The sequence below is a fragment of the Dysidea avara genome, chromosome 6 (genome assembly GCF_963678975.1).
Source record: "Dysidea avara chromosome 6, odDysAvar1.4, whole genome shotgun sequence".
NCBI lineage: Eukaryota > Metazoa > Porifera > Demospongiae > Dictyoceratida > Dysideidae > Dysidea > Dysidea avara.
The window spans coordinates 24050525-24063516 of record NC_089277.1 but is presented as its reverse complement, the minus strand read 5'-3'; the positions used below and the strand labels follow the sequence as shown (position 1 = coordinate 24063516).

The 12992-nt window shown below is 36.8% G+C and overlaps 1 protein-coding gene across 4 annotated transcripts; it reads right to left on the bottom strand.

The window, feature by feature from the left end:
* Positions 1-5160: 5160 nt before the first annotated feature.
* On the bottom strand, positions 5161-9590 carry LOC136258809 (uncharacterized). Of its 4 annotated transcripts, none has more exons than XM_066052154.1 (2): positions 9411-9590; positions 5161-6579 (listed from the first exon to the last, which is right to left on the bottom strand). In XM_066052154.1, exons 1-2 carry the CDS (start codon positions 9517-9519, stop codon positions 5327-5329), a joined length of 1362 nt encoding a protein of 453 aa, XP_065908226.1. In that variant the 5' UTR covers positions 9520-9590; the 3' UTR covers positions 5161-5326. The 4 variants fall into 4 exon arrangements, with proteins under 4 accessions (XP_065908226.1, XP_065908227.1, XP_065908228.1 ...); XM_066052155.1 differs by having other exon boundaries at positions 9441-9590; XM_066052156.1 differs by having other exon boundaries at positions 8936-9577.
* Positions 9591-12992: the final 3402 nt, after the last annotated feature.

The window sequence follows — 12992 nt, the reverse complement described above, 5'->3', positions numbered from 1 at the left end:
GACCAAGAAATAAATAAACATTGGTATTTGCTGAGGTGGAGTATTGCACATACACACATGATGCATAAGAAACATTTCAACAGATATCCTGTCAAGAGAACGTTTTGTCTACTGGTTTGTTTATTGCTCTTATAGCTACTTTAAAGAACTTTGTACACACTATTATACTTCCTTGGGAGTGTTTGGGCACTGCATTGCACGTGGCAGTACGTGCACATGAGTGTCCTGATTGATGGGCAGCAGGAAAATATGGATTGAAATTAAACATCCATTTACGTAACAATATAAGAGAGAAAACCATCATGATTATGATGAAAGTGTACAAAAAAATCAACAGTAAACAAATAGTATGGGAATCCTCAAACAAACATGAACCACTTATCAGATCCACACAGTAGATCCATTGTGGGCATGGTAAGGACTATATAGCTATACATAACAACAAACAAAGAACTGTACGTACAAAAACACTATAAGTCAGGGTCTCAGGGATGACGGTCCATTCTCTACTGAAAAAAAGATTCTCTGAGATGCAGAGATTGATGTTCTGGCCATTTCATTTAATAGGCCACTAACATCCTGTTGGATGAAAGAAATTATTTCCTTTGATTGATCACGAAACTGGTTGGTAGTGACCCAAAAACACTGACTTCCACAATTGTGTAGTAGTTAGAGATGTTTAAACAATCCAACTCAGCAAGCAGTTGTAAATTATATTATTCTGGATTTTGTTGCTTTTGACAACATGCAGATTCAATATGTTGTCTTTGGTCAAGAGGACAGGTTAACTCTAAAATACACCCATCAATGCATGCATATGGATCGAGAAATGGAATTGTAGGTATACAATGTCAGGGTGATATATAAGATGTGACCAGCGCATGTACAGTCAAAGGTATGGTTTCCTGATTAAAGCGGAGTCCCTTGTCAGCATAGACACTGCAATTAGCAGAAACAGTTGTCAATTTCAAGGCCAAAATGTGCAATACTTGATTATGACAATGAGTATACCTCTCTGTTAAGATAGTGCCACTGGCCAGCCACCCAGAATATGGGCTGTAGTTACCAATTGTAGTCACACAAGGTACACTTTGTATTACACTGTATGTGTTTTGCAACGTGCACAGGTTAACTGCAGTGGGCAATATGTCAGAGGAAGCCTTAAACAGAAAGGAAAGCTGCCCAGAGTGAAACCCACCTAGGAGCTTGTTCCATGTTCTGCAAGAAGACTCCAACCTTGCTGAATCTATAATTTACACCATACACTGAGATGATTGAGGTGAGTTTCTCAACAGCATTCATTAGCTGGACTTTGGCTGCCTTATATAAGGACTGTGCTAATGACATGGAAGATAGATGACTTTGTGTAACAGACAGGATGAAATAGCTTTGAGTCTGAATGTAGAAGATCAATACTGACTCAGAAGTGATATAATTATAATCATAATAATTATAAGACTCATTGTACTGTTTAATGATAATGTGTGTATAATGTACATGCATTAAGTACAACATAATTTATACAAAATCATATGTGTCTAGTTTGCGCAACAATAAATCCATCAGGTAGCAAAAGTAATCAACGATAACTCAGATTAGGTAATCTTTCCCAATCAATGGTTCTTTAAAGTTAGCAACATTGTACTCAACTTTTGAAAACTCTTAGTCTATAGAAAAGTTTAACTATTCCTTGAATCCTGTTGTAGCATTTTACCAATGTACAATTTCACACAAATTTTGCAGAATTACTACAATGGATGATCATGAAGGCAAACAAACGCATGATAAACTCAAATGATCAAACAGTGAAAAAATGACAGACCAACCATCACATTATGTTCCATGAGTAACGCATGTCAAAGTTGTACAACAGTTAATGATTCCTGAACATTGACTTGCTCTTGGATGTAACCATGAATTGTGGCCGGAGGTATCTAATAATGCAACTAGTACATGTATGTGAGACTTAATTGTTCCCGAAATAGAAAGTAACATGGTCACATTTCTGATCAATAGCTGTATTCCAATGCAGAAATAATATTGTCATTTCAGTGGTCCTTATACAAAGCATCTATTAATGGTATAAATTGATGAATAATTTTGAATCTCAATAGTGGTTTAGTAAACAACAATATGGCATTAAACATTTAAGAACAGAAACACACTAATCAAAAGTAAAAAATTGCATCCAATCTAGTATAGCACAACAATTTAGAGAACCTACATTAGGAAGGATTTAGGAGGGACATCAGCCTAATTATGTTGCCAATGTTAGACATTTACATTTGCTTTATATACCAGTACTGTACACGTGTCTCGGTATGCTACAATGCATGTACATGTATATGTTTAGCTATACTCTGGAATGGAAGAAAGGTCATGCCATCTTGCAAATTGTAGAGCACAAATAATAATACTGATCAGAGAATTGTTTTGGAAGTTTGAGATACTCTAATAGAGCAGTCAAGTGTACTCTAATAGCATTCATTTAAGTGTTTATCTACTTATCAATTTTAAATTATAAGTGAGAAGCTCTATGATTAGGAATTTCATGGGAAAAAATTCTTACAAATAGTTTTTGTTTTAAATGCTTGATATGATGCTAGCTGCACCAAGACTCTTAATTTTCCATTAATGCTTATAATTATACTTCTGGCAGTTAAGCACTCTGACCAGCCAGTAGTTATCTTCGTGCTATTGCTATTTACGCATGCGCATATGGTTGATTAGTTCACACACCTGCCATGTGAACTTACGCGAGCCACTACACCATTAACTTTGTTTATAACTCCATTTAAGATGCTGTTGTATAATCATGCATGATTATTATAATGGCTTGAAAAAGGCAGTATTTTGGTTCACTTTTACTGCCTTTCACCCATTTCTTACTCAGTATGAGTGTTAAATTAGTTGTGAACAACTGCTGGTGGAAACGTGCAGCTGGTTAAAATACTGTGATTTGCTTATAGGGACAGTCTCCAATGCAACAATTGTATCTAATGCAGAGATTACTTTGCTGTCAGGTGCTCTTTATGGCTAGCTGGCTAACCGATCTGCAAAAAGGGGTCTTATAGGCTAACTTATATAGCCTTTCCAAACCGTCAAGTTTGACTAATCATAACTCCTCATGCTTTCAACCTACAGTATCACCTTCATAGTGCTATGTTTGGGGTATACAGGAACTAAATTTCAGGGTGATACCACATTAACAAGTCAAGTTACAGGTTGCCAAGTACATGCAATTGAATAGGTTATAAGACCCCTCTTTGCAGACCAGGTCACATATATAAGAACCTTAGGGTGGCACTAATAAGAGGTTAATTAACTACCAATCACTGGCAATCAGACAGTCACATGCATGCACACCAGCCGTGACAATGCCATTATTTTTCTATGGCTGTCATAATAGAAACTGGCATGGAATGCACAAACATCTTAGAAGTAGCTAAGAGGAGGTGTTAAATGATACTACAGAAACTGAGGCAAAGCAAAGCTGATCAAGATTTAGAATTCTACTGTATCACAAACACTTTAACACATGTATGAGTACCGTATAGAGTGAAAATTTGACGCCGGTTTAAATTTGACGAATTTGACGAATGCAAAAATTCGCCAAATTTTCCTCAGCCAAAATTTGTAAAGTCCTGCACGTGATATTTTAAGAAAGGCGCGTGGTGATGTCGATATGGAAGTATTTTAAGCGTGTCTCTTCTGAACCGGTGAAACGCGATGAGGGACTACCTGAACCAATTGGGTCCGTTGAGCAAGTCTGTGCCAGTGAAGGCTATTGAACTTGCTAACACTGAAGTTAAGAAAGTACAGGCACGTGACAGCGGAGGCTCGGCCAGTGGAGGTAAAAGAGGACCGTATCAAATCCTGACACCTGCCCAGAGATATGAAATTGGCAAGAGGGCAGCGGAACACAACACAACGGTATCCTTACGTTACTATGCCGAAAAGTATCCGAAGCTAAAATTAACAGAACCTAGTGTGCGGAGGTTTAAGAACTTGTACAAAGAGTTATCAGGCAATCCGGACCAGCAATAGGCTTCCAATTACTTATTTCTGTGCGTAGTTTTCAACTACAACAACTCTGGATACGATTTAGCTAAGTAACAAGTTTCATCCGTTCCTTTGTGTGGGGCACGAAATTTTAAAAATAAATCTTGCATCTTGTGAGATACTGAAAATGATATTTCTGTGAAGACAACAATCGTGCCTCCGGTTTCATGGTGGATCAAGCAATGGGATACTACAATGAACATCCCACAATGGTAGGGGGATTAAAAAAGATGGTAGGGTATTGATTTGTAGAAGTTGATTTTTTGGATTGCGGACCCTAACTGTAGGAAGGGCGCGCGAAACCCGGATAATTCGTCAAATTTTATTCCGCCAAAGATCATCAGGAAAGCAATTCGTCAAATTTTCCCTCCATCAAAATTTCCCTCTATACGGTAGCTACTGTATACTTCAGGCAACTTAACTTAATATTCCTGTGGTGCAAATGTATGCATGCATGTGATTTGTTGGTTGCTGGTGTCCACAAATCTCTTAGTGAGTGTATACTCACCTGTCACTCACCTAAGGTTCAAGAAATTGATGATCCAAATGCAGTTCTTATACATGAAAGTCAACCCAGAGTATTAGTGTCAAGATTCTGGTTCCTTGCATGTAGCTTATAGGCCTTAATATTGATCTCCTCATTCACTGGTTGTAATAAGCAATGTATAAGCAAAGATGATGAAATTTCACATTTTTATTGCCACTTCTTTGATACACGCTACTAATTAGGAGCATTAAAGGTTCAGTTGCAGCTTTACATTATTACATAAATTAAAAACTAATATTGTGGCTTGGCTACATGCCAATTGTTTGACAAGTTGATATTTTAGTTATTGTTGATAGATAACATGTACGTGCACCATGCTGTCCAGCAATTACATGTATAAGTTTGTGATTGGGCCTGAGTGCGAAAACAGGACATGTGGGCACAAACTACACTGAGATCATATCAGTAGTGGAATACAATAATCATTTGCATTGTATAACTCGCAATTATATTGCACAATGATGGCTGAAGCATAAACACAAATATTGTGTACCCCACATTCCCAGGTTTCACAGGCCCAGACTGACACATATGGTAATCACCATTACCTTTGTTGCAAAATTCTAGTAAACATCACTGCACATGTACAAGTACAAAAATAAAAGTATAATGGAATTTACTAGGACATTGACACAATATGCATATGTTCAGAAATCTGTAATATAATCAAAGCATTCTTATACTGACTTGCCTATAGTAGTAAACTTGTGTGAAGAATTAATCTACTTTGTTACCAGTCACTTTACAGAACTCTTTTAGCTGTGCAGGAAGATCCAACTGGTTGACTATGTGAGGCATACCCCTTGTGAGAATGATGATGGCATTACGACAAAGACGTTGCAGGTTTTTTGGTGAAAACTTCTTTTTCAACACTAACACTTCAAATTTGTTGTATAAGTACTCATCGCCATTCCATGCAACACACAAACTATTGCCATAAAGCCTATCAATCTTTCCTACCAATTGTGTGTTGTAAACCCTACTATCTGGTAGTTTAATAGGAGCACCACTGAAGGTCTTCCCAACTGATAGGTCACTGCCAGTTACTGTACGCCCAATGTAGTACGTAATATAAAAACCTGTAAATTTTCCAACGCCAGCAATTACAGCATTTCGGGGCACCCTTCCAAGAGAGCATACGACCCATTCAAGCAAATCTTGAGTCTCCTCAACTAACATTTCAAACCCATCATTGCTGTCATAAATATGTTCAAGAAATTTCCATGTAATATGAAGATGCATATATGAAGGTGTCACATGTCCAGGAATCTCATTATAAGGATCAAGTTTATCAGCATCGGGCTCATCATTGAGGCGCTCTGCTCTACCGACATATATAACTTCTCCGTTAGGGGCAATTCCAGCAGGAAATGCATTAGGTGGAAGATCATGGCTAAAGATTTTTACCCACTCATCTCTTGGATGTGTAATATGACTTAACCTGGGCAATTGACGTGAGCAGAGAAATGAAAATTTGGACACTTCATATATCTTTCCATCATAAGGTACATAAGCATTAAAAGAGGTGATAGGTGTGCGGTGACCTTGCTCACAAGTGCCTTCAACATACCAAGCATGTCCGACTCCAACAAGTGGGCCATAAAAATCTGCTGGAAATTTACTTTTGTTATATTTTCCTACTACTTTGCTCTCTGTGATAATATTGGGATCAATCTGAGCAACAAAATAGAGAAGTGATTTACGAGTTTTGTTTGAAAACACAATATCTTCTGGGAAGTACTTTGGAGCTTTTAGAAAATATTCATCACATGGCTTCCAATACAACACCACAGAGTCTTTGCCAGCCAAAGCTTCATACCTTACACAAAGCTTCAGTGATAACTCCTTGTCACTTGTGTTACTGTAGTCACAGTATACTATCATTTCTTGTGAAGGTGTGATAATTCCAAAAGGATATTCATTATTAAAAGGATGGTGAGGTGCATACTGACCAATGTAGAGGGTCTCACCTAATATAATGGACATATTGTTTACCACTGTGGCATATATGTACTGTAACATGCACATGTGTAATATGCACTTAAGCATCATTCAAAGGTGTTAACTAGGGATTAACCCAAGGCAATATCATGGGAATACGGTTTTGATGCTCAAAGATACAAATTGAGCAACACGGAGCATGCATTAAGTTGTGTGTTTTGTTTTGTAGGCTAGGCTAGTAATTGCTACGTTTCGACTATTGATAGTTACTAAACTACATTCTAAGATAAATGATCAGTAATCATACAGTACAATAGTATACTATACATAAGGGATCATGATTAAGGTTTGGCCAAAAATATATGACCCTAAAATCAGTCCCGCAATACCACCATGGCACCTTGGCAGTATTGGTTAGGAATAACCAAGCCCAAAAGTGTCTTCAGTACAACCTGAAACACTTCCAAAAAGTTGCTACGAATAATTTAGTGGATTCTTTTACTGACTGACTATCTCGACCATGCGATCTTACACTTGTTTGATTTTTGCTTTGTAACTCTGTAACAGTGTTGCTAAAACCCCACTGTTTTTCAAGCCATCAAAAGTCACTGCTACAATGAACACACCAAATTTCAACCTTACGTGGTTTACCCTGTAGCCATGACAAAAGTCTTTATCTTTTTTTGCAAGAATTAATGTTCATAACATCATGTACTGTATACTTAACAGATTCATAGCCAACTTTCTACAGTATGTGAATTCACCTTTATACCCTCTCTATTTGCACTAAAGTTCAAGGCAATTTAGTTACATGTTAGCAATTTTTGTAAAGTGTTCATAAAAAAATCTAGACCCCTAATGAGTAAATAATAAAGAGAAAAATCAAAATTTTCAATGCCTATGTATCTCACAAATGGCTAGTGCAAATTTAATCAAATTTTCAGTGTGGTCTACCCAACAGCTATAATGGGGTGCAGAGGAGCCATGGAGCTATGCATGTGTAAAAATCACACCTGTCATTATATACACAGTGTGGCATACTGGCTTTCTTGCTTGGTTCCCATTATGTCATAGCTAACATAACTAAATCATATGGTTGTGGCTGGTCTGGTATTATAGTGATCCAAATACATAATACAAATTCTCCAACTGAAAAGGAAAACTGTTCAGCTACTGTACTACATCATTATTTAAAATTCCAAGTTAGTTATACCCTTTTTTTTTCATTATGAAGGCCAAAATTTCAGAAGGGAATTCCAGAACACATCCCTGTTACTCAAGTAGTTTATAGTATTCCAAGTTAGTTATACCCTTTTTTTTTCATTATGAAGGCCAAAATTTCAGAAGGGAATTCCAGAGCACATCCCTGTTACTCAAGTAGTTTATAGTATACGTAAAGTTTTGAGCTAGAAAACTTTTGTAGACTAGCGACTATGGCAAGATTCGAGGGAAACTATTGTAGCTAGGCAGTTATCATTTGCAAATCCGGAAGAAAATTTTCGTAGCTAAAAGGTGATTTACAAAAATTTTGCACCTCAAGAATTTTAAGGTATACAGTACGTAACCTATGATTAGGTCATGATGGTGCCAGCCAGGTTCAAAGAGTAAATAAAGTTGAGGCAGGGACAGAGGATGAGGTCAACATGCATGATGATTGTGTTAAATTTTCAATAGAAAACAATATGTTGTTAATTTCACACTAGGCTGTAACAAAGGGGTCCAACACCAAGATCCTTGAAAATCCTGTATGCTATATCCCACAGCAAGATTCCAGTCTGCAATATTACTGAGAGTTTGTATTTGTAAACTGTTTCAATCAATTTACCGTATATGACCGTATAGAAGCCCGGGCATTTATTTTCTATAAATCATTTTTGACCGGGCGTTTAAACGAGACTGGCATTAATTTGGACCCGGGCATTTATTTTTTACTAGCCACTAGTTGAGAATGACAGGTGCCAGTACAAGTACCTACGAAATACGAAATCCATAGCCCATCACGTACATAAACCCATTTGGACTCCTCTGCTGGGTGAAACATTGGAAGTTGGGCGGAAAGATGACAATGACCATGATAAACACGCTATGGCCATCACCAGAAGAGAAGGCATAGTCGAACAAGACAAGACATCACAAGACTGGTGACGAGACATCACTGTATAGTTAGCAGCTGACACAAGTTTAGAACCCCTTTCAGTGCATATCATTAGCACCCCGGCATTTAAATGAGCCCAGGCGTTTATTATGACAGTCCCCTAGCTGTACCCGGCGTATATTTGAGCCCCTGCGTGTATTTGAGCCCGGCTTTAATACGGTAATATACGGTATATACGTAAGTAACATCGATGAAAAGAGAGTATGCAAAGTATGTAAGAGTCCACTCACCAGATTCATAGGTCCCACCTGGCCAGATTGCAATTTTCTAAACGTTACAGAATTACAGTTGATGTCGTCCCCTTGGCCAGCACCAGGCAAATATTAACCAACGCTCAGTGTGAAGTCTGCTCAGTGTCTTTTCCGGCTAACCACACAAGGGGCCAATCCCGATCTTCATCCTCAGTCAAACACAAAAAATAAACTTTGACTTTCACTAAAAATCACATTTTGACTAAATTTTTCTATATTTTTGTAAATTTACAGTGTACGTTCACATTGCTAATCTGAAACAAGAGTACATAATAATAGAGTAGGGAGGAAAGTATCGATAGTACTGGTATACACCTTTCAAGCTGTGCTTGTCCTTTGACCGACTGCAAATTATAGCTTGACTTTCACTCTGACTGAGGACGAAGATCAGAGTACAGGATATATTGGAGTGCCACCCCCTTACCACAGTACAATGCGAGGTACAATGGCTGACCTAGTCGCCGGGACGCGACCGAGATCATACCTCTTACATTCACTCCTGCGTGCACTGTTCCTGGTGGAATAAGCCCTTTATCCGACGGAATCATCCGCAACTTTTCCATTGTTCTGTTCTCTTCGACTCGCTCTTCGAATGTCCGCTGCAGTCTGAGCTTAAAATAAATCCAGGGTTAAATACTTCCACACGCGCGTACAAAATTTTGGTGCGCTTTAAATCAGGTGATCTGCTTTTAAATGCAATTTATTGATTTATTGTTAATCAGCAGGACCCTCCAGGGGTATAATGCTGATGTGCAATTACATGTGTACAATTTCAATTAGTTATTTAACTATATAAGTATGTACAATTACGACAAGTTGCTTAATTATATACTTATGTACAATTACAATACTAAACTATAAAAATATATACAATTACAATAAGATACTTAACTATATACATAGAAGGGGCTAATTTTTGCTTAAATTCTTCAACACAGTCAGTCTCAATAATCTCATAATCTAATCTATTCCATTCTGGTACAGTTCTTGGGAGGAAGGAATATTTATATACATCAATTCTTGGTTGGTAAGGTACTAGTTTAAAGTTGTGTGAGTGTCAGGTCCATAATACAGTAGATTTAAATGGGAGGTAACAGTTCGGTATAATTAATAAATCATGTAGTACTTTATATATTAAAACTAGTCTTAGCTGATTTGCGACGTTCTTGTAGTGTACGCCATTGCAAGTTTTCAAGGATATTTCGTCTCCATGGTTGACCTGTGACAAAACGAGCAGCTCTATGTTGTACCATCTCTACTTAATTTATGTTGGTTTGGTGGTGTGGATCCCATATTGATGAACAATACTCAAGACAAATTGTTTAAATGCTAGATGGCTAGGACAATGCTGAAGATTTCATCGCAAAAAAACCAACAGCTCTGTTTGCCTTATTGCAGATGTAATCTATAAATTATGTGGTTTCCATGAAAGTCTGTGATGTAACTTTACTCCAAGATACAAATGTTGTTCAGTCTGTAACTGCCAGTGAGGTGCCATGCAAAAATAAACTTTTGTTATGGTGATTAGAAATTTGCAAGTAGAAGGATTAAATGTAGTTAATGAAACAAGAGGTTGCACTAATGGGCATACTAGCTATATGAGTGTCTGTATATCATGACAGGCTACTAAGCTAAATTTAAGCCGGCCTCTCTTGTTTCCTTTGTTTCTTTATTCTTTGATCCCTAGCAGTGTTGGGACAGTTACTTTTTAAATATACATATTATATATTATTTACAACTGAACTATTTAGTTACAGTTACATATAATAACAATATTACATGTTATATTACTTTGTGTCCACAGCCTTAAGCTGTCACGTGTGAAACTGCCACTTTATCACGTGACATGATTGCGTTGTTGGACAATGTACAAATCTCGGTTATAAGCAAGAAGTTGGTGAATAAGCTTCATTCAGTAGGCTTCGTTACTTCGTAGTGGCTAGGTGTTACTCAGTGGATTACTAACGAGATTAGTAACTTCGCCTTAAAGTTATAATATTAGACTAGTTACAGTAACTTCATTACTTAGGTAAAGCCAATGAAACTTGATTACTAGTTTCTCGCTCAGATTTTTGAAAATTTGATGCGGGCGGGCGGTGAGAGAGAACCATCATTAATAATTGATGAGAAAACATGCATGATTACAAACAAATTATATATTATGTGTCCTCGGACAACATGCGACCACATGTCTGACCAACAGTGGACAGCAGTGGGCATGGCAAGGAAAAAAAATTATAAATTTTTTATTATGTTCATTATTTTTCAAAAGCACAAAAAACAGTGAGATCTACATTGATTACTCTTGCATTAAATAGCTATAATGCGATTAGTGCGTTACTAATCCATATAACAAGTGATTTTTCCATTAGAGTATAGCTGATTGCTGTATTAGAGTAAAAGTGACTGCTCTATTAGAGTATTTCGATCAGTGAAATACCAATAATGAAATTCCATGCGGGTGTATCAAAAGCATGCGGGCGATTACGCGAAACTGCTAATCAAGTTTCATTGGCCTAGCGCGTTACATTTGCAAGTAAAGTAACTTGGCTATACCTGTATTTACAGCATATTTCGTTATATTACAGTACTTCGTTACCACAAAAGTAACGTAACGCGTTACCCCAACACTGATCCCTAGCTAATCAAACTTAAAATTCTAATTTTCCTCCTAGTTCGTTCGTTTACTTTTAATCACATAGTCACTTTATCGAACCCATGCAAAGCTACAGTACCGCTTAAAGAAACAATGGCATGCACGGTTGTATACAATCACTGGACTAGACTAGTGGACTGGACAGTGAATGATCAAGTGCAGATCTAGGGGGATTCTGAGATTTCCAGAAACTGGTCAAGTATAGCTTCAGACAATTCTAATAGAACAGTCAACTATCCTAGAAGAACAATTATTTTGTTATTTAGTCTACCACTCTAAAATTAAATCTCAGAGCTTTTAAGACCTGAAAATTTTCCTGAAGGCATACCCCAAATCTATCCCCTCAGAATGGCATTCATGGATCACGCCTGTTGTATGCTTCAAACTTCACATATAAGTCCACCTCTCTTTAGATATTATGCTAATAGAACTAAACAGCGTATATCAATCAATTCCTAATTAGCTATATATGTTTTACTTATATACATTAGATTTTTTTGTTGTTACCAGATCTAGAATTCATGATCAGTCTCACTGCAATACGTACATAATATTCAAAATTTAACCTTCCTGCATGAGGGAGCATTAAGTGTGCGTGCAACAGAAACATGTAACCAAAATTCCATGGAGCTGCCCTTGAATGATCCACAGAAGCTACAATATTATACGGATTGCCTATCTACTTAGCTGTGCTTTACTATCATCTCATGTTGCATTACTGCATGATTTAATACAGGGATGATGGATCCATACTTGATTTTAGGGCTGAAACAGATATCTGTATTAACCAGATATCCAGATAGCAATTTACTATCTGTATAGTAATTTACTATCTGGATAGTAATTTACTATCTGGATAGTAATTTACTATCTGGATAGTAATTTGAGGCCATAAGGATAGTTTCTAATGATTAAAAGCAATTCTTATGTTAATTTTCCTTGATTACTACAAACTTAATTTTCACTACATTAAAATTTTGTTAGCAAAAGGTGTTCAAATACTACCTCACTTTTTGTAAATCATACTAAAATCAAATGTTGACAACACATTGCAGCATACATGTATAATCACACAAAAACATTATTATAACTATGTATCTACTGAATGTGCTTTTTATAAATGTTTATATGCAATTATCATTACATCATGTGCATTGCTGATATTGGTTATACATGTCCATGATAAAGCTACAGTATTTTTTAAATGTTTGTTTATATGGTGCAACACACACAATGCAGTACCATCTCATAATCAGTAATGTTCAATCTTCACCTATTAATGGTTCACGAAAGTTAGCAAAATTATATGCAACTTCTGGAATTTCTGTACACAAGTTTTCAACGTGAACTTTTCTTTGCCTTTTATGGTAGCAATATTGC

What these genes read in the sequence shown, in the direction of transcription:
- LOC136258809 (XM_066052154.1), bottom strand. Translation starts at nt 9,519, where the DNA reads ATGGAAAAGTTGCGGATGATTCCGTCGGATAAAGGGCTTATTCCACCA. An exon ending in GGTCGCGTCCCGGCGACTAG is followed by an intron (nt 6,580 to 9,410) that starts GTCAGCCATTGT and finishes CCATTATATTAG; the next exon opens with GTGAGACCCTCTACATTGGT.